This window comes from Thamnophis elegans, chromosome 1 (genome assembly GCF_009769535.1).
Source record: "Thamnophis elegans isolate rThaEle1 chromosome 1, rThaEle1.pri, whole genome shotgun sequence".
In the NCBI taxonomy this organism is placed as follows: Eukaryota; Metazoa; Chordata; class Lepidosauria; order Squamata; family Colubridae; genus Thamnophis; species Thamnophis elegans.
In genome coordinates, this window is record NC_045541.1 from 49,082,808 (window position 1) to 49,106,441 (window position 23,634).

The following is a 23,634-nucleotide window of genomic DNA, read 5'->3' on the forward strand; positions in this document are numbered from 1 at the left end:
AAAAATATGGACTGCATCTGTCATATAAATTGTATTTTAAATTTTCCCTCCAATTAAGCATGCATGTACATTGATTCCTTTCTTTGCCTTTTTATTTTACAGAGTTTTATATTTTAGAAAGTAACTCGGTTTTAAAAGAAGCAATTTCAATGAGAAAAAAACTACGAACAGAAACTAGAATGCTTCACATTGATGACTATGGTAAACATACTAGAAAATTTTGGAAAAGGCAATATATATTTTAAAATAGTATTTTTAATTCATCTTTCAAACTACCAGCCTTTAATGTTTTGCTCTTTTCTTAAAGAACTTCCTTTACAGTTAACATTTCCAAAGGATTTCTCTGATCGAAATATGTATCCACTTCTCCTAATAGTGTAAGTATTACCCTGATATTATTAAAATTTGTGAAATTGACGTATTATATTGTTGACATATTATATGGCCTCAAGAATGGCCATTTTAGTTACAAAAATAGCCTTCCCAATAGTGACCTCTAAATCATATTGGGATGACATCATACTGTATGTTCCAGGGGTGGTTTTCAAACTTTTTTACTACCTATTATGTGGGTGTGGTCTATTTTGTGGGTGTGGCTTAGCGGTCATGTGACTGGATTGGCATGGCCAACTTGATATCATTCACCAGGAGATGTCATGAATTAGATAAAATGTGGTGAAGCTCAGTTGACAACGCTCTTGCTTAGCAACCAAAATTTTGGGCTCAATTGTAATCATAAGTCAAGGACTATCTCTGCCTTCCTCTGCATGGCAGCCTTGTCCTAGTAAACTCCTTCTTCTTTCTGGCAATTTTTTTCTCTGTTAGAGGCACCAAAATAATCCAGACAATGTAAGGTTTCCTGCTGCAGCAGGGAGTTGGACTAGATGACCTCTGAGTAGAGTTTTAGCCCTAAATTGCTCTGCTGTTTTTTCTTTCTTTCTTTCTTTCTTTCTTTCCTTCTTTCTTTCTTCCTTTCTTTCTTTCTCCCTCCCTTTCCTCTGTGGGAAGCAACCAACCCCCCCCACCAAATAAAAGATTACTCCCAGAAAGACTCATTCCACATGCTTGCCATATAGATAATGAGATAATGAGTCTATAGAAGTTTGGCTCCATTCACAAGGAAGGAATGATCCAAAACCTTTTAGAAACATAAAGCTCATATTGCACAGACCCCAAAACTTCAAAAACATAGACCCATATAAGAATCCTACTTTTCATCCAGTTTGTTCTTCAGTTGACCCATAAATAAACTGCTGAATGTCACTTTGCAAACTTCCTGTTGAGCAGCTTTTCAATTTAAAGCAGGTTTCAATTTAAAGTTTGCAGCATTAAGACTTGTGGACTTCAACTCCCAGAATTCCACAGCCAGGCATGTTCAGTTCTGATTTAAAGCAACAGCATTTTTTTTTTCTAATTTGCTGAAACCTGGTTAAAAAGTGAGATTACTTCTTTCTTTTTCTTTCTTTTTCTTTATTTCTTTTCTTTCTCCCTCCTCTTCCTTCCTCCCTTCCCCCCTCCTCTCTCTCTTTTTGTTTTTAAAACCACTTTTCCACTGCCTGAACTGGCAGGGGAAAAGGGCTTTTTTTAAAAAAAGGCTTCTGACAGAGTTTTGGGGGCGTGGCCAAGCCACCATTACTATTAGTCCAGTCCGGTACACCAGATTTTCACTACCTCTTTTGGCATACCACACAGGACTGGGAGGAACCCACCTCTGATATATTCATATATCATATATTCATAATGCAACTATAATTTTATTAAGGATCACATAAATGCTATTTTATCTTTCTTTCTTTCTTTCTTTCTTTCTTTCTTTCTTTCTTTCTTTCTTTCTTTCTTTCTTTCTTTCTTTCTACCTCCCTTTCCTAATGCAACTATAATTTTATTAAGGATCACATAAATGATTTTTAAAAAACAGAAAAAAATATTTATTCTCATTTATGGGGGGATTGGAGGAATTGTTTACTGTGTAATTCAAGATGGATCTATATTACCTGTCTTTGTCAAATTTTTGATTCTTTTCCATTTTCAAAAACTTAGAACTTATAATAACTTTATTGTCACTTTGAATACACACTAATCGGCATACATTAAAATGAAATTTCATTGCTTATAGGTCTCAAAGGGTCACCGCCTCCAATAAACACTACATAAACATGACTAAATAAATAAATACAAAATTTATATACATAATATGTATATAACCACATATTATATGATACAGAGAAACAACACAATCTAGTTTGGATGTACATTGTGAGAAAAATGAATCTTGCAAGTTTACCAGATGGATGGCATAGGAACAAAGCTGTTACAGAATCTGGTTTTTGTAGAATTGATGCTGACTTATGGTAAACTGCAAATTTTGATGGGATTGTGTTATTCAACTGCCATATCAATCAAGCCATCAGCTTCTTTTTTAAATATTCCAGTTGTAAACCATTGCCAGATTTTATCTTTATCCACTGTCTCTTTGGGTTTTTTTTAGATTTTGATCATGCAGTGCTTTTTCTTGCCAGCATTTTGTTCTTTGTTGTTGTTGTTGTTGTTGTTACTTTGATACTCATTTGATGTTTTGTTTCCTGCACATTCAATAAGTTCCAATTTGAATCAGTGCTTGTTCTTGGCGATCTTTTATGTAATCAGTCAGTGCATGTTTTTCTTTTTTTGACCTTTTGTTTAACTTGAACTAAACCTCTGCCTCCATTTCTGCAGGACAGGTATTATTAATATGTTATTGGAATAATACCTTTATGATTTTTTCTAATAAATTTAAAGGGTAGTGTTATGCAGTAGTTATCAGATTTGAAACATTCTGTCCCTACAGCAAATACACTAATCACAAAACACTTGAAAAGTGCCCAGAGTATATGCTTGCTTTGTACCTGTAAGACCAATTTCAAACACAATGGACAGTCTGAATATTTCTGGAATGGTCAGAACAGCATCAGAATACATTTAACAAGGTCAGAACAATCTGCTTTGAGCTAAAAATACTTAGAATACAAAACATTTTTCCTACTCATATTGAAGATGTTAAACAAGTTCAAACCATATTCAAAGAGTAAAAATGGCATCTAGGCACTATTCACATCCAAAATTCCAAACAGATTAAGCCAATTTTAAATGAAATTTAGAGGTGGGCACTTTCTGTATCCTCTCTAATTTTTGTCTATTTGGACATGCAGAAACATTACAGGTCTGTAGTTTCTGATTAGGAAAAAAAGATGTAAAACTGGCATAAACCACTTGAATAAGTTATTATTAACATCGAAAAACTATAAGAAGTAATCAAGATCCTCCTATCCTTTTTACAAATCTAACAAGAGTTTGCTCGGGTATGCGAAAAGGAGGGAAAATGGACTATGCAATTCACAGCCATCATCAGTTTTATGGGAAAGTAGCAATTTGAATAATGATGAAGGGATCATTTTTATACCTTGCAGCTCATAATGATATTATGTCTTATAGCAACATAAAATGATGCTGTGTTTTGTTTTTGTTTTACCTCCTGGGTAATTGTTACTGGTGCCTCATAACACATATAGAATGCCATTAAAGGAGCCGAGGAAAATAAAATGAAATACCATACTACATTAAAAGTTGCAGCCCTCAGTGAATGGATATCATGCTTTCTTAAAGAAAGCTTTTTGTCTATTGAGTTATAATATTACTGAATAGGTAATATATGAATGAGAAGAATGAGCAGAGTAGAATCTACTTTAAGATGTCTCTTCCTCTCTTTAATATTGAACAGAAGGAGAATTGCCATTAACTATAGTTCTCATATGAAAGTGACTTCAGGGACACCCCTTGGCATAACATAAATATTTGATTTTAAAAATGATGTATTTAATCAGTATCAGCACATTCATGGAGCATCAGTGATCTGTAAAAGGAAGAGTTATAATTTACTCTATTTATTTACTATGGATTTATTTGTTCTCTAGAGTTCTTAAATTGCACATGGTCATTTCTTATTGGAGTGGTTATAAGCTTATAAGCCCAAGTAAGTAAGTAAATAAGTACATAAATAAACCAATTCCAATAGAATTTGGACACTGTTATGCCTTCTTGTTCTAAATGGCTTGAATAAAATGTGGAACAATTATGTACGTGGCTCTCATGGCTGCCTGGTTGTGGACATGTATATATCTGTTTAATTGCCAATGAAATAACTTAGAATATAAATAAGGTTAACTACCCTACTGTTTCTTTCTTTCACCAGAAGGAATTCTCAACATATGACTTGTTTACCTGCAGGCCATTAAACTTATTTTCCCAATTCACATAACTACTTTTAAGAATCTTCTAATTTGTTTCATTTTTCATTAATAAATACTATCATAATAAATTTTACTCATTTTTTTTTACTCATTTTATTGAGATTTATAGACCGCCCTTTTCCCTGAGGGGACTCAGGGCGGTTTACAATCAAAGGGGAGGGGGTGCACGATCAAAGACAGACAATATGTGAGCAAAAAAGAAAATAATAAAAACACAACTTGCATTCAACAGTCAACACTCGGGCGGGTAAATTGGGAACCTATCCCCAGACCTGATGGGAGAGCCAGGTCTTCAGGGCTGTGCGGAAGGTCTGGATGGTGGTGAGGGTGCGGATCTCAACGGGGAGGTCGTTCCACAGGGTCGGAGCTGCAACAGAAAAGGCTCTCCTCCGTGTAGTCGCCAGTCGACATTGACTGGCAGATGGAGTGTGGAGGAGGCCCAGTCTGTGCGATCTAATCGGTCGAAGGGAGGTAATCAGCAGCAGGCGGTCTCTCAAGTACCCAGATCCACTACCATGGAGTGCTTTAAAGGTGGTCATCAATACCCTGAAGCGCACCCGGAGATCGACAGGTAGCCAGTGCAGCTCGCGGAGGATGGGTGTAACGTGGGCGAACCGCGGTGCGCCCACTATCACTCGCGCGGCTGCATTCTGGACTAACTGCAGTCGCCGGATGCACTTCAGGGGCAACCCCATGTAGAGCCCATTGCAGTATTCCAGCCTAGAGATCACAAGGGCTCGAGTGACTGTTGCGAGGGCCTCCCGGTTTAGGTAGGGCCGCAACTGACGGACCAGGCGAACCTGGGCAAATGCCCCCCTGGTCACAGCCGACAACTGGTGGTCAAACGTCAGCTGTGGGTCCAGGAGGACTCCCAAGTTGCGGACCCCTATCTGAGGGGTGTAAAATTTGACCCCCCCAGCCTAAGTGTTGGAACATTGACCAAATTCTTGGAGGGAACACAACAGCCACTCGGTCTTGTCCGGGTTGAGTACCAGTTTGTTAGCGCTCATCCAGTTCTTAACGGCCTCAAGGTATTTATTGTATAAATACTATACAATAATACTATCATGTATGTATGTAGTATGTATGTATGTATGTATGTATGTATGTATGTATATAGGGATAAACCAGAAACCAAAAAAACCAGAGATGAATAAAGAAAATTTTATTTTATATAAAAAATAATTTATATTAAAATAATTCAAATTAAAAAATTAAAGCAGCCTAAATATTTGGGCAAGGTAGGAGAGTATTAGATTTTATACAATATAAATAAGTCTGTTATAAAAAGCAAGTGAGATTTCTTGAGAACATTCTACAGATTGATATCTCAGTTCAGCAAGTTCATTAGATACTTACGTTCTACCTTGCATGGGAAATATTCTCATTAAAAATGTTGGGATGTCCAGACATCCAAAGTTTTGATGAACGAAAACCTAACAGATATAATTGAAATAAAAAAGGGAGTTAGACAGGGATGTCTCCTCTCTCCTTTGCTGTTTATATTAACTTTGGAAAGATTGTTAAATGAAATTAGGAAGGACCAGGGAATAAAAGGTTTAAGGCACAAAAATGAAGAATATAAGACCCAAGCTTAAGCTGATGATTTAGTATTTGTTTTAGAGGATCCATTAGAATCTAGTCCAAAGTTAATTCAAAATTAGAAGAATATGGGGAGATGGCAGGATTAAAAATTAATAAAAGCAAAATAAAATGATTACTAAGAATACGACAAAAAAGCAAGAAGAGGAATTGGAATTAGTGACTAAATGCAAACAATTAAGAAAGTGAATACCTGGGGGATTTGGGTGTCAGCAAACAATTAAAGACGATAATTCTACTAAACTAATGACCACAATAAAGATTTGGAAAAATAGTAAGTTATCACTAATGGGGTGTATAGCCAAAGTTAAAATGAATATTTACCAAGAATTTTATTTTTGTTGCAAGCCGCACCTATAAATCTGGTTAAAACTTTCTTCCAGGAACTAAACAAATGAACATCTGGGTTCATCTGGCAAGGATGAAAAGCAAGGATATTAAACTAAAGTCAATGCAAGACAGCAAGGAGAGAGGAGGCTTAGCCTTACCAGACTGGGAGTTATATGCACAAGCAGTAACACTAACATGGTTGAAGAACTGGATGGAGTTAAAAAGGTTCCACCACAAAACCGTGAAGCCCTTATCCGCGCCGACATAAGTGCGGAGGGCAAATCTGTGCCGTTCGAAGCGCTAAGGAAAAACGCGACTCTACCGCGATAACATAATCGCGGAGGGCAAATCCGCGCCTTCCGAAGCAGTCAGCACCCTAAACCTAACCCTAAACCTAACTCTAAACCTAAGCCTAAGCCTAAGCCTAAGCCTAACCCTAACCCTAACCCTAACCCTAACCCTAACCCTAAAGCAAACCCCTAAACCTAATCCTAACCCTTACCTTAATTTAAATCGGCTTTCTGCCGCCGCGCTGTTTTAAAGCGCCCTTCCGTCACTGCGCTGTTGTCGTGGCAAGTGATGATGCGCAGTGATGACGTCGCGGTTTTATCACCGCTATTTTGACGAGCGCGGTTTTTGTTGTGCCATGAGTTAAAAAATAAAAGAATCTTGATCTTAGAAGGTCACGATCTGCAAGTAGGTTGGCACATGTTCCTATGGGATGGTAAAAACAAAATGCACAAATACTTTAAAAAACATTAAAAACGTGCTATTGCAAAACTGGCTCAAAATAAAACCCACTATGTGAAAATCCCGAATTGGCTATCCCGACAGAAAGGATGACGCACCCAAACTTTACAGATATGAATAAAGTGATAAGATACAGAGACTTAATTGATGGACAGGAAATTTTAAAACAATTGAATAATGGCATAACAAACATGAAAGTGGACTGGCTAACCTACTTGCAAATCAAAGCTAAACACAATAATGATATTAACTTATACAACATCCAAATGGAACCACACAAATTAGACAAAATAATTCAAAGTACAGAAAGAAAGATGATAGGATAATATATAAATTTCTTCTGAAATATAAAATGGAAGAAGAAATAGTGAAGGAACAAATGGTAAGATGGACATAGAACTTGGCTACAATATTGAATTAGATAAATGGGAAAAATTTGGGGATAAATTTAAAATGGACTGTGCTGAAATGGACAAATTAACAAAAGAATTCAGGGAAAAGAAGAGACAGAATATTATCAGAAATGGGAAAAATGGTATAGGTGGATGGAGGAAAGAAACAAGGGTCAATGAAGAAGCCAATAAAGCCCAAAAATAGAAGTTAAGGAGGCATTACCATGTATATATGCACTCAAGAAGTTGAAACTTATTAGAGGTAATCACCAATAAATCAGATACATAAGTAAAATAAGAGGGTTAAAATGGTGAAACTCAAATGAAATATATTAGAAGGGGAAATAACATAAGGAGAATTGTACCAATTTGAAACTGCTATAAGAAAGAACCTGAAGTTCCAATGTATTATGTAAATGTAGTTTATGTCTAAATTTTGTTTCTATGTATTTGTATGTTTGAAAATAAAAAAAAATGTTGGGATGTCAATTTCAATGATAGTAAGACTAGCATGGAGGGAAAAAAACATTTAGAACAATATTCCATGGTAGTACTTTGAGTTCAGTCTAGAAACCCTCTAGTTAAGCTGCTCTAATACTTCTTTAAAATAAATTTTATTAGCCTCTTATAAAACATGCAAAAATGTAAAGGAATGGAAGGGAAGGAAGTTAATTTACAAAATTATCCCTATTTTAAATTGCAAAAAACTTTCACCTTTTTTATTACCTTTTCACCCGCCCTAATCTTCATGATCATAAATGTATTTTTTCTGTTTCATACTAAAAGTCTATAAGAGATTTCCAGTTGATCATAAATGTATGGTAGACATTGTTTTTTTTCTCTAACTGAAGAAGTTAATTTAGCTATCCCTATGACTTTTAGCAACTTCACCAACCATTGCTCTGTTGTAAGTAGTGTGAAATCTTACCATTTTAGAGCATATAATAATTTTGCTCCAATTGTCATATATAAAAACAAAGTCCCATTATTATTTCTAATTGCTTATCCTGTTAGTCCCAAAAGAAGATTCTCTGGTTATAGTTGTATTTTAAGTTTTAAGAATATTTCAATTAATGCATTTTTATCCAAAATGTTTTTAGCTTTTTTTACATGTCTACTAAATATGATAAATATGTCTCTCATGTTGTTCATATTTACAACAAAGATTAAAGTAATTTTATATATTCTACACCAGTGATACTGAAACTTTAGGCTCGCATGCCAAAAGTGGGGGGCGTGCAGGGGATGTGTGTGCAGGCATGCCACATATGTGCATGCTTCTCCCCTTTACGGGCATTTGCGTGCAACCAGCATTCCCCCCCCTCCCCGCTTTTGGCACTCTTTTTCGCCCTCTCCAGGCTCCAGAGGCTTTCTAGGAGCCTGGGGAGGGCGAAAAACATCCTCCCCGCTCCCCGAACCCTCCAGAGGCTTTAGGAGTTTCCTGAAGCCTCTGGAGCATAACAAAACTGCCCCTATGGGCAAACCGGAAGTTCAGGAACAGACTTCTAATTGTTCATAGGGCCGATTTCGTTCTCTGGAGCCTTCAGGAGGCTTCTCTGAAGGCTCGGGGGGGGGGGCAAAAAACGACCTTACAGCCAAACTGGAAGTCACTTCCTGTTGTTCATAGGGCCATTTTTGCCCCCCCCCCCGGAGCCTTCAGGTATGCACACTGGAGCTGACAGGGCAATGCCTCGCGTGCCCTGACAAATGACTCCATGTGCCACCTGTGGCACACGTGCCATAGGTTCACCATCACAATTCTTGACAGTTTTTCTTGCAATAAACACCAGTGATACATAACTTTATAAATATTCCCTTTAAAGCTGGAACATAATGTAAATTTCAATTCTTTCAACCACATATTTTCCCAATGGTCCATTTGTATATTATAGCTAAAGGTTTTCGCTTTTTTACAATACATTATTTCCCTTGTTCTTTTTCTGTCTTAAATTTCAATAAAAGTTAATCTATTTTAGCAGTAACATGTTCATCATTATGCTGTACATAATTCTATTTCAAATTCAATATTACCCTGTGTAAAATCATAATATCTTTTATTACTATAAATTTTTATTTTAATTGTACATAAGAAATCATCAACAAATCCCTCAGTTATTGAATCTTCTTTTGATTTCATTTTACAATCCCCTTGAAAAATTTGAGTACATCTCGGTAGAATAACTAGATGTTTACTCATCATTTCTCATCTCTAAAATACTTCTTGTGCTGATAAGCTCTTCTAATACTGTTGAAATATGATTTCTAAGCACTCTTGCAATTATAGCAGCTATATTTTAAACAGCCTGTGGCTTATAAATATTTTTCAAACACAAATTCATATTTTAGCATTAATTATGTGAATGGATGCTATCATATTAAATATAATGTAGTTGCTTAATTCCACCTATTATAGCTTATACATATGTGTTTCTTATTCATCAAATGAATACAAATTTAAAAGAATAGGGCTTAGCCTTAGGTGTGAACATATTCAGTTTCTCAACCTATAACATGCAATAATATCAATAATATAATAGAAAGTGACAGATGCTATGCTGTTAACTAACAAGTTCAGCCATGTGGTCCCTCCAAACTAAATAAAGACAATTTGTGAATTATTAATATCCTTATAAATAGTTGCATTGGGAACACAACAGAACACTTACTGTCATTGTTTGGGGGGGGTCAGATATAGCAACAGGACTTCAGACAAATTAAGAAGATGCTGTGTTTGCAAAATGGTGTAGATATGCAAATGGATAGTATTCTAAAAAAGAAAAAGTTTGCAAGCTGGTTTCCTTTGAGATTTGGTAATTTTAACTAAAACATTAAAAAGAAATGGTTTGTAGTTCTTGATGCAATCATAAAAATATTGATAAAATGCATTGATTGCACAGATTGGAATGTTTTTGAAGATTCCTCTGCAGATTTGGATGAACTTACAGATTCTGTAACATCATATGTTAGTTTTGTGAAGACACCTGTGCCTACCAGAAACCTGGGAATACACAGTAACAACAAGCCTTGGTTCACAGCTAATTCAAGCAGCTACATTGTGGCAGAGAGGAAGTCTACAGGAAAGGAGATAGAATGCTGTACAATCAGGCCAGAAATGTATTAACAAGGGAGACCAGAGCAGCAAAAAGAAGCTACTCTGAAAAGCTGAGAATCGGCTCTCAACAAGGGAACCGGCAAATGTGTGGAAAATATCACTGGTTATAGTAAACCACCTTTCCATGCTTAAGGAAATTGACAACTGACAGATGACCTGAATGTGTTTTACTGTAGGTTTGAGACTGTTGCCTCCATCTCAGATACATGAACAACAGCCAAGCCTCCTACAACTGACCCCATCCCTTTAGGGCTCCCACCTCTGATGATCACAGAAAAAGATTGTGAGATCTATTTCACAACAAAAAGCCTGGGGAAAGCACCAGGCCCAGACAAGGTAAATCCTTCTTGGAAGCTTGTGCTGACCAACTTCACACACATCTTTAATAATAACTAGATGTGTGTTATGTTCCATCTTTCTTCAAATGTTCTACTAACATCCCAGTACTGAAGAAACCCTCTATCAAGGAGCTGAATGACTACAGACCGGTTGCTCTGACATCCATAATTATGAAAACCTTTCAAAAGTTAGTGCTGGTGCACCTGAAAATCATCACGGATCCACTGTTAGACCCCATGCAATTTACCTACCAAGCAAAGAGAGATAGCAGATTATGTTGTTAATATGGCTCTGCATACATTACATTGTACAATATCTTGGATCTCCAAGGACCTATGCAAGGGTCTTTTTTGTAGACTTCAGCTCGGCATCAATGCATCACTCCAGATATTCTTCTAACTACACTGATTCATCTAGCCATGCCTGACCACATTTGTACTGGATCATAAGCTTTCTAATAGCAGGAAGCAGCAGGTGAAGCTAGGCAAAATCACATCAGATTTACAATTAGCACAGCCCCACCTCCCAGGGCGTATGCTTTCTCTACTTCTTTCTATATACCAATGACTGCATCTCAAAGATCCCTCTGTTAAAAGTACTGAAGTTTGCAAATGATACAACTGTGATTGGCCTCATTCAAGATCACAATGAACCTCTATATAGATGGGAAGTTGAACAATAGACTTGTGGTGTAGCCGGAACAATCTTGAACCGAAACACTCAAAAATATAGAAATGACAGTAGGTTTAGGAGAAGTAGGTTTTAGGAGAAGCCCTCTTATTCTACCATCTTTTACAGTACCAGACAACATAGTATCAATAGTAGAGGCTTTCAAGTTTCTAAGTTCTATAATATCTCAAGACTTAAAAGGGACATGTAAAATAAAAAATGTCCTAAAAAAAACACAATAAAGAATGTTCTTCCTACTCAGGAAGCCAACTCAGAAAGCTCAGACAGCCCAAGGAGCTGCTGATACAGTTCTACAGAGAAATTATTAAAGCTCCTCTATACCTATCTGGTTTGGCACTGCAGCCAAACAAGACAGACACAGACTTCAACAGATAATTAGAACTGCAGAAAAAACAATTGCTACCAGCCTGCTTTCTATTGAGGGTCTGTATACTGCATGAAGCAGAGAGAGAGAGAGCTGTGAAATATCTACATATCCTCACATCCTGGACATAAACTGTTTCAACTTCTTCCCTCAAGACAATGCTATAGGACATTGCATGCCAAAACAACTAGACACGAGGACAGTTTTCCCCATGCCATCACTCTGCTGAACAACTAATTCCCACAACACTGTCAAACTACCATATTTTTCAGAGTATAAGACGCTCTAAAGTATAAGACTCACCTAGCTTTTGGGGAGGAAAACAAGGGGAAAAAATCTGCCTCTGCCTCCCCGCAATTTGCCTCCTTTCAGCAAACAGCAAACAGTACAGACGATATACACTGTTTATGGTGTTACATTTCAGACTATACTTGTACATATGCTATTAAAATTGATGTGGCTTTCTGGAAGTATAGTTATTCTCTGCTATTTAAAAGATACAATAGCATCGCACTTCATCAGATCAAGCATTATTTTAAAAGCTTCTTCATTTTGTTGTCTAGAATAATAATAAAGCAGTCTTTAAAAATATGTCTAATAATTTGAACATTCTATAGGCATTGACTTATCTCCTTGCAGCAAACAGCCTGTTTCACTTTCAATTTCAGTTTCAGCACGGCCTCCTGATGATCAGCTGTTTAAGGCTGCAGAGATTGCCATAGCCTATTTGCCGCCTCCGCAAGCCCATTTTCTCTTTGCTGCAAGGAGGTAAATTGCTGGGAGGTAGAGGCCAAAGATGGGGGAACGGTAGGTGGGCAGGGCTTCATTCAGTGTGCAAGATGCACCCAAATTTTCATCCTCTTTTAGGGACAAAGAAGGCATGTCTTATACTCTGAAAATATGGTACCTAGTAGGGCTGTATTACTATTATCCTTCTCATCTTTTCCATCTATTCCATATCTTCTTAGGACATAACTTTGTTGCTTGTATCTTATGATTTATATTTATTGTTTTATTAGTATCCTAGTATGATTTATGTTATTTAGTACCCTATGACAATCACTGACTGTTGTATCTTATGAGTTATGATGAATGTATCATGATTATAATCATGATTTATCACTTGTTGCTTTTATGTACACTGAAAGCTTTGTATGTACACCAGTATTAGGAAAAGTGGGACAATAATATAATACAGAAATGCCTCCAAACATTTTCTGAGCAACTAAATGGCAGAGAGTACAATTTTAAAAGTAAAGAAGAAATGAATATTGCCAATTTGAGTAACTTAGTAACTTTAATTTTTAGTGCTCTTAATTAATAAAATTAATCATTCACTCGCATATATACTTTATTTTTACAGAAGGAGTTTGTTATTTTTCTAAGATAAACTTGTATACGCATTTCTGTTTTTCTCAAAAAGGTGAACTGTTCCCCCACTTTCTGCCCTACCTTTACCTTTTCTGTGATTCATTTTCACATTAACAGAATATCTTCACAAAATAATGAAAAGTCAATAAAAGAAAATCTGTCAAGAAAGACCTTCAGGGACTGATTTAATTTGCCTTGGATCTTTCAGAAGAGCAGGAGTTAGTAATCCTCAATCCAATTTGCCAGGAGCTCTACTCTGAAACTGTCAAATTAGTCTCTTTGTATAATTAAAAAGAAAGACAAAAGTACCTAAGAATACAGAATTAGTTTCTGAGGTCAATGTGATAACTTGTATTCTGAATGAATATAGTTTCCTGAGGGAAAAAAAAACTTCACATATGCATACTTTTTTAAAAAAAAATGTTCAAACAGTGACCATCTCTTTTTTGTATCAGCAAAAATGAAAGAAAGAGATATCACTATTTGGACATAATAATGATATATAAATAATAACAATTTGTTAAATTTATATTCCACCTGATTCTCAACAACTCTGAATTATGTAAAAGCAGTCAGGATTCTGCCTGCCCCTCAACATGGTAACTCCAAATCTGATGCATAGGAAGATGCTGCCAAAGAAAGTTTGTATTTGAAATTGAACTTGATCAGATTGGGGAAAAAGAATCATCTGTAGAAAAAGAATCATCTGTAGAGAAGTATCTAGTTTATTGCCAACTATCCAGTTTAAGCACCTCCCTTATTAACATCTTCTTCCCAATCACACAATTTAGAATGAGGGCAGTATTAAAGACTGAAACAATTCCAAGACCAGTTTTGTATGCTGTGTTATGCTGCCTGTTATCAAATTCAACATCTTCATAGTTCTGTCATTAAACATTACTTAACAAATATGAATAGAATTTACCAAACATTCAATAATAATTACAAACAAGTATAAACAGAAAATGGTTGTAATTTTGTGCAGCATTTGGATGAGGTTTTAATACTTCAAAAGGGTAAGATAATGGAACTGAAATGGTATAGGACCTTCCTGCCTGAGCAGGGGTTGAACTAGAAGACCTCCAAGGTTTCTTCCAACTCTGTTATTCTGTTATTATTAATAATGGACATAGGTTGAGCAATGGGATGAAATTGAAATGAAGAAGCTAGAATTGAACAGAGAGAAATGTCAATCTGCATCAAGATAAGAAATGTTAAATGTACAATGTGAAAATGTCGAGATTTGGCTCAGCAGTAAATATGAGAAAGGAATTTAGGTGTCCTTGCTGACCACAGTTTAAATCTGAGCCAGAACCCTGATGCATTTGCTAAAAAGGCAGATGTTATCTTGGATGTGATTTAAAAAGATGATAAGTGCTTAGTACTAAAATAAGTAAGTTTTGCTACACTACTGGCATTGTATTTTTAAAATGGAGTTAAAATAACCAACAACAGCATTAAGAGAGTGGGTTTAAGTATACTTGATGCATGATTTATTGTTTACATTTGTTTTTGAAGTCTGTTGTTATAGAAGATGGGATCAATGCAAACAAAAAGCTATTTGTAACCACTCTCAAAATATGCAAGCAAGACTTGAAAACATACTAAATCATAAAATCTCTCCACGATGATATGACCAGCTGATAACATCATTAGATTTTTTTTGAGGGGGGGGGACTCTAGAATATCCATATTCTGGTCTAGAAAGATACAGTGAAAAAGCTGTTTGAGAAACTAGAGACTATGATGTATTAATTGGAAACCACAAAGAGAACAATGTTTGTGTGCTGAGTGGTAGTTCTTTTATAATTTCTGGGGGGGGGGCTGGAATCCTAGGAAAACTCAGAGAAGGTGAATACTACCTTTGATTTGTAAGAATCAAAAATTAGCTTCCTGAATAAATGATTATTTTCTTTAAGGTACAGATAAAATGCATTTGCATCAATGGTAGGGAAATGTTTTAATTCTGATGTGAGAGAGTAGCATTATAATGTAATGGAGGTGTAATAACCATTCAGTATTGGAAATATGAGTGTCAGTGTAGTTTTTGTTATAACAGTGTGCTAAGATACTGGTTTATTCTTCCATCAAAATTTGAGTCCATGGATGGACAACAAATGTTTCCTGTGATACATCTGTGGAAAAGCAGACTGTTGTATTTCCCCCCAAAGAGGAACAAGATAAAATGGAGGAAAATACGAGGAAGCAGTTAATATGATAGTTTCCTCAAATAGCAGTTTTTGAAGAAGATGCTTATCAGCAGTGACCCATCCTGTGTTTGTTCTTCTTTGATGGGTCATCATTTTCTTGCATGGATTTTTTTTCTCCCCAGATGATACATTTAAAGCTTCTACATGGGAATTGTGAAATATGTTGAAAGTGGGCTCCACCCACCAGCCTGGACACTTCTGTACATGCGCAGAAGTGCCACGTATGCACATGAGCGATCCGGAAGTAAAACCGGTATAAATCCACCACTGATGCTGTTGTAAATTTAAACAGTCATGAAATGAATGGTTGTAAGTTCAGGACTTCCTGTACTTACAGAGCCAGTATTGTTCATTGTTTTGGACACATTGGTTCAAGTTTCCCATTGAAGGCAATTCTTGTGTTATCCAGCCTCCTTCTGAATGAAGTACGGTCCAATAAGGAAAATGCTTCTTACACTTGTCTGCAGTTTTTGTCTGCAGCCTTGAAATAAACAGGTATGAAATTGATCAGAATTTTGCCATTCTTCTCCTCAGTGGAGGACAAACAGGCATGCTTAGCCTCCAGGCAACTAGATTACTTTTCCTTTCCATTTTTTGTAATGCAGGATTTTTGTTGCTCCTAAATTAGCCATTCTACACACTCCATAAAATTAATTGCATTCTTTGAATGGGCAATGGTATAGACATAGCCCAGCACATATGCTTCAAAAGTAGTTTGACAAGCCTATCCTCTACTGAAACTTTTGAATGGACAGGGTGGCTTGTTCTGAGATTCAAATGGTCCATTGAATTGTTGAACCACTTTCAGAGCATGGTGGTGCCTTCTCTTCTCTAGACCTCCTGACCTCTTTTAAGAACTTCCTACTTGAAGTCCAAGGAAAGGCAGAGGAATACCAGTTTAGCCTTCCCAAAAACCCATAGAGGCATAGTTTTTCTCCTAGACATTGGGTTGAGTTGAATCAGAGCATTAGGAATATGGGTTGCTATTGTGACTTATTGGGAAGGGTATCAGTGGTGAGTTCCAGGAGGTACGGCCTGGTACAATTGTACCAGTGGCAGCTGAGAGCAGTGGCCACTGTACCGTAATGGTGTTTCAGTGGCCCCACCCACCTGCCCCTGTTCCTTGCCTCTTTTTGAGGGAAATGGGCCAATTGTGCACATGCACATAGCGTACGGCGCCTGCGTGACCTCGATGAGCAGCTGGGGTGCCGCAGGGAGGTGGTGTTCACAGGCGTGCACAGTGCACATTCTCGGGGTGGACATCTGGCTCTGTCGCAGCATACCAGTTGTGAGGGGATCCGGAACCCACCACTGAAGAGTATGATATATTTATACTGGTTTTAGTGGTTTTTCTGTAAATTATTTAGAATTTTTGTGTGAGATAGATAGTTATTTAAACTCTATGAATAAATAACTAATTACTCCTTGTTCTGTACATTTTAAGCTGGCAGAAGCAAATATCATAGACCATATTTATTGTTCATTGCCCAGATTCATTTGAATGGGCAATACACAAATCTTATAAAATAAAGTAATGAGGTAAATATTGATCCATGCATTCTGAAATGAACAATGCCAGTGGAGGTAATCCCAAACTAATCAAAAATGCCTTTTATTGGAAAGAAACTGGCATTGTGTTCTATTGTTTATATGTGCTTTGACCTCAAGCTAAAATTATTTTTAGATAAGTATTCTGTTAGCAAGACAAAAATAGGTTTATACATTGCAAAAGTAAGTACAGGATTCAACCATCCTAACTTTCATGCTCTTATTTGAATCATGCCCTTTCTTCACCAACTGGAATAAATACAAGAGAGTTATTTGCTCCACCCTGATAGAATAAACAGTGTCAATAACATACCTACTCACTATGTTTTTGCTAATTAATCAGCTTCTTAGAAGCCAGTGTTTCTACTTGTTCTTTTAGCCTACTACTAAAGATATCTACTGGTCTTTTACTACAACTACCAAACAAACAAAAAAAAACCACACAATATCCATAAAAAGTTTTAATTGGAAAATTATATTATGTATGCCATATTATTAAATACAAATAAAGAACAATTTATAACTAATTAAAAAAGGTAATACTGGAAAATTTCCTTCAGAATGTGTCAAAGATTCTTTATAGAGATTCTCAGTCATCTAGGTCATGGTTGTCCCAATGATGCTTTTTTTTTGCTTTTTTATTTATTTGAAGATGTTTTGATTTTCATCCAAGAAGCTTATGTAGCCTATTGAACTAAAGAAGCTTCTTGGATGAGATCTGAAATCTCTGCCATTTGAAAAATGTTGCCATTTGAAAAAGCATCTTTGGGATGAAGATTTTCAGTCATCCAGGCAGAGTTGTCTGGATGTTGAGTCATGGCAACTGAACTTATTTTTTTGTTGGTTTGAGACATTTCACTGACTGGCTTTTTCAGTCTGAACAAGTTGGTTAGTGGAATCAGAGTAGAGTAGAATACAGGTAGAATCTGAGGTTGGTGTGGGGATACCTCTAAAAATTTTAGGAGTTGGCACTTTCCAACTCCTCTTGGCCAATTTAGAGTCTCCTAACCAACTTGGTCAGACTGAAGAAGCTACTTGGACAGACAGTGAAACATCTCAAATTAACAAATTAATAAATCCAGTTGCCATGACTCAACTTCCAGACATTCCTTCAGAACATACAGCACTGCATTGTTAATCAGTAAGCAAATGTGGACTGATGACATGGTCAGTTTAGTCATAATTATTACTTTAAATCTATTAAGTCAGAGTTGTTATGAAGTCTGTGTTGCAAAAGGTTTTACTGGCTAGAATTTAATTTTCCTGTTACTGGTATCAGACGGACTTGTTGGGTTAGCATAACCTAAAAGGTTTTTGTGCTGTTTGATGTAGATGCATTGAAAGATGAATTTTGAAAGTATCATTTAGTAATACAATACCAAGTATCTAATTTTTCCATCTACCCGTATATTAATCTGCTTAAAGATCACATTTTTCAAACAATATTATATACATGGTATCATAGAGTATAATGTAGAGAATGGGAGGAATACTATACCTGTTTAACAATTATTATTTTTCTCTTTAGTTGTAAATTTCAGTTTTCAAATCTTTTCTTTTCCTTCATAATATTATTACCATGAGATTATTATGACCAACCTTTCCCATATTCTTTAAATTCTAGATTAAATGTTACCCATTAATTATTCTAGGATTTATATTATAATATAAATATTATAATATTCTAGGATATTATATTAATCTAATATTATTCTTTTCCCCCCTTCTGCTGAAAACATACATATAGTCTTATATCTGTTCATCAGTCTTGATAGTTAGAAAGGGAAAACTGTGATGCAGGATAACAATAGGCAATATTTGTTGCCTAGGGCAAAATACATTGCCTTCTGAAACCAAAAGAGAAATGATGATAGTGTCTTATGACTTCCGGTATCAAAACAAAAGTTTATTTTGAAAGTTTAACAACGTCTCATTTTTCCTTTATAGCTAAGGAATGTGGGACTGCACTGTTAGAAGCATAGAGAGTAGCAATTAAAGTCCATCATTTTGCTCTGTAATTGCTATCTTTTCTTTGTTTAAAAGCTACACTGACTTGGGCAGAGTTGAATTATACTAAATCCTTTTCTCACTATAAGTTCATAAAGCATGCATAATTAGTATCTTAAGGCACAGACTTGGTAAATGTCAGCTTTGTGAGGCAACTTTGTCATATTAGGACTAAGCTTTCCTGAAATCTTTGGGACTTAATTTATATTATTTGCATAGACTCTGGTTTTAGTTAGAGATTATGCTCTCAAAATACATTTATAATCACAAATTCATTTTTTTCAGTGGTATCTTAAAATATTGCATTTAAGAAAATTGTTATCCTCTATAGAGGGACGCAGTGGCTCAGTGGCTAAGACACTGAGTTTATCGCTCAGAAAGGTCGGTAGTTCTGCGGTTCAAATCCCTAGCACTGAGTAACGGTGCCCAGACCTGGATATTGTTTGGTCTCATAGCTTTTATTCAGACAATGGAGTTTGTGGCCATAGTTGTGGCCATAGTTTTGAAAGTATAACAGATACAACTGCTCTTGGATCTCAGTTCTTTGGCTATTACAATGCTTTCTTCTTGCCTTTGAAGGTGATTTTGAAACTTAACTTCGTAATGAACATACTGGTCCATGTACTCACAAATAGAAGTCAGTTCAGTAGAATAACAGCTTCTTTATCAGAGATTACACTATATATTTGGCAGATAAAATATTGCTCATCATCTAACCTATATGTTTGCATCTTGAACATGTGTTGCATATCTTTACCGTCAGTGAAATGTGTCTTCTTTGCAAATGTTGTAACATTATCTACCCCTCAATAGCAGGATAGTGTTCCACTTGTTGATATTAAAACAACCTTCTCTAACAAGGCTTTCAGATTATAATTGCCCATTTTTGGGGGGGTCAAATGTTACCCACTTGAGATGTTATCAGTTTTTGTTTAAGCCTTTTCACTTTTTGTGATTTTATAGTGTTTTATTTTTGTGATTTTTTTATAATTTGGGTAGCATTGAAATCCTGCTGCAGTAAATCAATCAATAAATGAGAAAAATAAGATATAGGCAGACCTTGATTTATGACCACAATTTTGTTGCTTGGTGAAACATTTGTTAAGTGAGTTTTGCTCTATTTCGTGCCACAGTTGTTAAGTGAATCACTGCCATTGTGAAGTTAGTAAATGGTTGTTGAATGAATCTGTCTTCCATATTGACTATGCTTGTCAGAAAGTCGCAAAAAGTAATTACATGACCCAGGGATACCATAAATATGAGTCAATTGCCAAGCATCTGAATTTTGATCATGTGACTATGGGGATTCTGCAATGGTTGTAAGTGTGAAAAATGGTTATGTCACTTATTTCAATGCTATTGTAACTTTGAAACAGTCACTAAATGAACTATTGGACTGAGGACTACTTGATTTTATATCACATGTGAAGTAGTTCTGAGAATATACACAGTAGGTTTACTGATCAGTGTGCTGTCTTAAGTAGTTTACGAGCAGCCTATTTTTTTCTTTGCTTGCTTGACCATCCATGTGCTAGTATAAAACAAAATATGACTGTTCAAACAGTAGCTTATTTGAAAACATCATAGTACATAAATGGTATTAATTAAGAATGAAGGTGGATCTACGTGTCCCAGGATAATGTTGCATGGTCTAATCTGGGTCGGTCACCACCTCTGGTTCCAGTGACTGACCCAGATTGGATCCTGAGGTATTAATTAACTTCATTAAGATTTCTGTCTATCTTATTTTTCCCAATATTCCCCAATTATGAATCTTCCCTTTTTATTTTTATCCAATCTAATTTTATTCCATTTTTATGCATTACTTCCCTTTCTACTATGAGATAGATAACACCATATTTGCTTGCAGGTTAAATTCCTTGGTTTTGACTCAAGTCTTATGAGCGTTGTTCAAAGCACCAAAGACAAAACAAAAGAAAAAAGTTTTATAATTTTCCAGCTATAAGATTAGTTAATGCTATATTAAACCTGAACCATTTATTTCCCTATAGTTTAACAACTTTTTTTCTTCACTGTTCCCATAAGAGATAAGCAGTGGTTAATGTGATGCTATGAAATAAATAGTACTTTAAAAGGATTATCTAATTATTTCACCATAATTTAGACTACAAAAATTATTAAAGAGTTTGAAGATGTGTTGTATTATCAATTTTCTTTGTCTCTGGTATTTTGGTATTTACAGTGATGAAGTTCCAGGCAGTCAGTTGGTTACAGATAAGTTTCACATTGATTGGGATTCTGTGCTTGTCAACTCTGATAATGTCATCATAGCTCAATTTGATGGAAGAGGGAGTGGATTTCAAGGACTCAAGATTTTGCAAGAGGTTCACCGTTCATTAGGATCAGTGGAAGTGAAGGATCAGATAGCAGCCGTAGAGTACGTATGTGCAAATTTTTAATCAATTTTTAAATATTCTTTCTTTTGATATGACAGATAGAAAAGCATTGTGTTTTATATCTCTACCATATTGGGTTAATGGAATTTGTGCACCATTTAAGAGGAATAAAGTTCAATAAAACATCACATCTGCTTTTAGGTTTAATCTAACTAGTCTACAGTCAGTAATTGACATTTTTACTAGAAAAGTATTGCATGGTATGGAATGCATTCCAGATGTTGTATACTATTGAAATGCAATAAATTACTTCTAAATCCTATAGATATAATGAATAGATGACCTATTATCAAACATATGATGTTGGTCCTGCTGCAACAAAACTACATCTACATGATTTTAGTGCCTTAAAACAATTTATTGTTAGTTATGATTGCTGTTCTTTCACAACTTTTCTATTTTTTTTTTTAAAAAATGTGTATTACATCTGGTCCTGTTTTCAAAATATAGATATATGGATGAATTGAATAATTGCATCTGATTTAAAAACAGGAGTTAAGCATTTCTGTACTATAGGCATTCTCTTCATCTTCTTGCCAAACTTAAATTTTGGGTTTATCATAGCCAGTCTTATATTAAGCCAGTCTTACTATATATGCCTTCTTAATTCCAAGACATTGCTTGAAGGACAGAATATATGCAAAGCATTTAACAGGTTTGATCTTTAAAGGAACTTCCTGCCCTCAGATGTTGTAAAGGGAGTGTACAATTTGCTGTGTTAAAAAAAAAAGTAGGATTAATTTGCCAAGTAATCTTGTTCTTTGTCCCAAGGGATTGTGAATGTTGAATGCACCAGGAGAATACCAAGATCAAAAGGGAGGACCTAAGAAGATTCAAACAGTTCATGCTGTTTATGCTATTCAATTCTAGCTTAATAAAACATACAAACGCAGCCAGTGTACTGCAATACTTTATGGTTTTATTATATTTTTAATTGAATCCCATGCTGGGATAGCTATTGCAATTACCTGGGGTCAAAATAGCTATTTAATATTTTTTTAAAAATCTTTCCGCACCATATCTGATTAATGTCTTATATGAGGGGATTCACAGTTTTGAAGATAGCGACAATTTAGCAGTTTAATTCAATCAAGAAGGAATTTGTACTCCAGTGCATCAGGTAGAGAAGTAGGTGGATAGGCAGAAGACAAATAAACAAATTCTTTACATACAGAAAAAATATTGTTCAAGCATGGGGGGGTTTTGTAATGTTTTTTATAATCTTTTCTATTACAGATACTTGCTGAAGCAATCATTTATTGATGGTAACAGACTGAGCATCTTTGGAAAGGTAATTTTATTAAATTAATAAGATGTTGCAATCTGTCAATAGAATGCTATACATTTCTGAAGCTTTTACCATTTAGTTATTTAATTAGCTTCAACTAATTATAGGAAAAATAATTTTGGTGATATTCTGCTTTTAATTTAAAGTTTTCTTAAATGAGTCTGATTATTTGATTATTTGAATTACCTGCCATTTGAATTTGGTGCAAAATCTACTTGAGAATCCTGGTTCAAAATATCAGGAAATAAATACCAGACGGGGATGGGAAGTGTTATTTTGGTTTTGACTCTCTCAGCAGATTTTTGGACTAACAACTATGGCATACTTTATAAGTGTCTTTAGATTGTTGTGGTCTGCTATAAAAGTCAAATTCTAAAACACATTTTAGAAAGTAATGGAGCTTCTAGAAGAAGAAATGACAGACTGAACATAGCACTGCAAAAAAGTAGATCCAATGAACGCAAAGCCATGAGTCAACCAGCTCTTTGTAAATTCTCTAGACAAAAAGAGAAAGTTGGAGTGTCCATAAGTGCTCCTCATGAGGAGCCTGCAAGACAATGGTCTCCAGTGTGCTTTGAGCTTGAGAAACAAGGAAATAGCAATCTTGCTCAAACCATGTTTAGTGTCTATAAAAAGACATTCCGTTTGCATACCTCCTTTTCTAATCACATTCATAAATTGCTTATTATTTCCTTTTCAGCTTTTAGAAATCTTTGGATCAATGAATCTGAAGGTTTAAGTCTGCCTTTAGCCCTTAATGAAAGAACATTTGAACCTACAAACCTTTAAAAAAAACAATAAACAGCAAAGGGTTGATTAAAACTTCAATTTTTGAAAGATGAATTTAAGGTTCATCATATGATTGATAAGATTTTTAAGATTAATTATAAAGAATACTTCCCATGGGAAAATGATTTTGTTTTGATTT

At 35.4% G+C, this 23,634-nt stretch overlaps 1 protein-coding gene across 1 annotated transcript in view; it reads left to right on the plus strand.

Moving 5' to 3' along the window:
* The window catches only part of DPP10 (dipeptidyl peptidase like 10), a 196,258-nt gene that overhangs the window by 158,742 nt on the left and 13,882 nt on the right, over positions 1–23,634 (plus strand). The window contains 4 exon segments of the mRNA XM_032235619.1: positions 103–201; positions 308–377; positions 21,205–21,399; positions 22,655–22,709. Coding sequence (XP_032091510.1) covers positions 103–201; positions 308–377; positions 21,205–21,399; positions 22,655–22,709 — 419 coding nt within the window.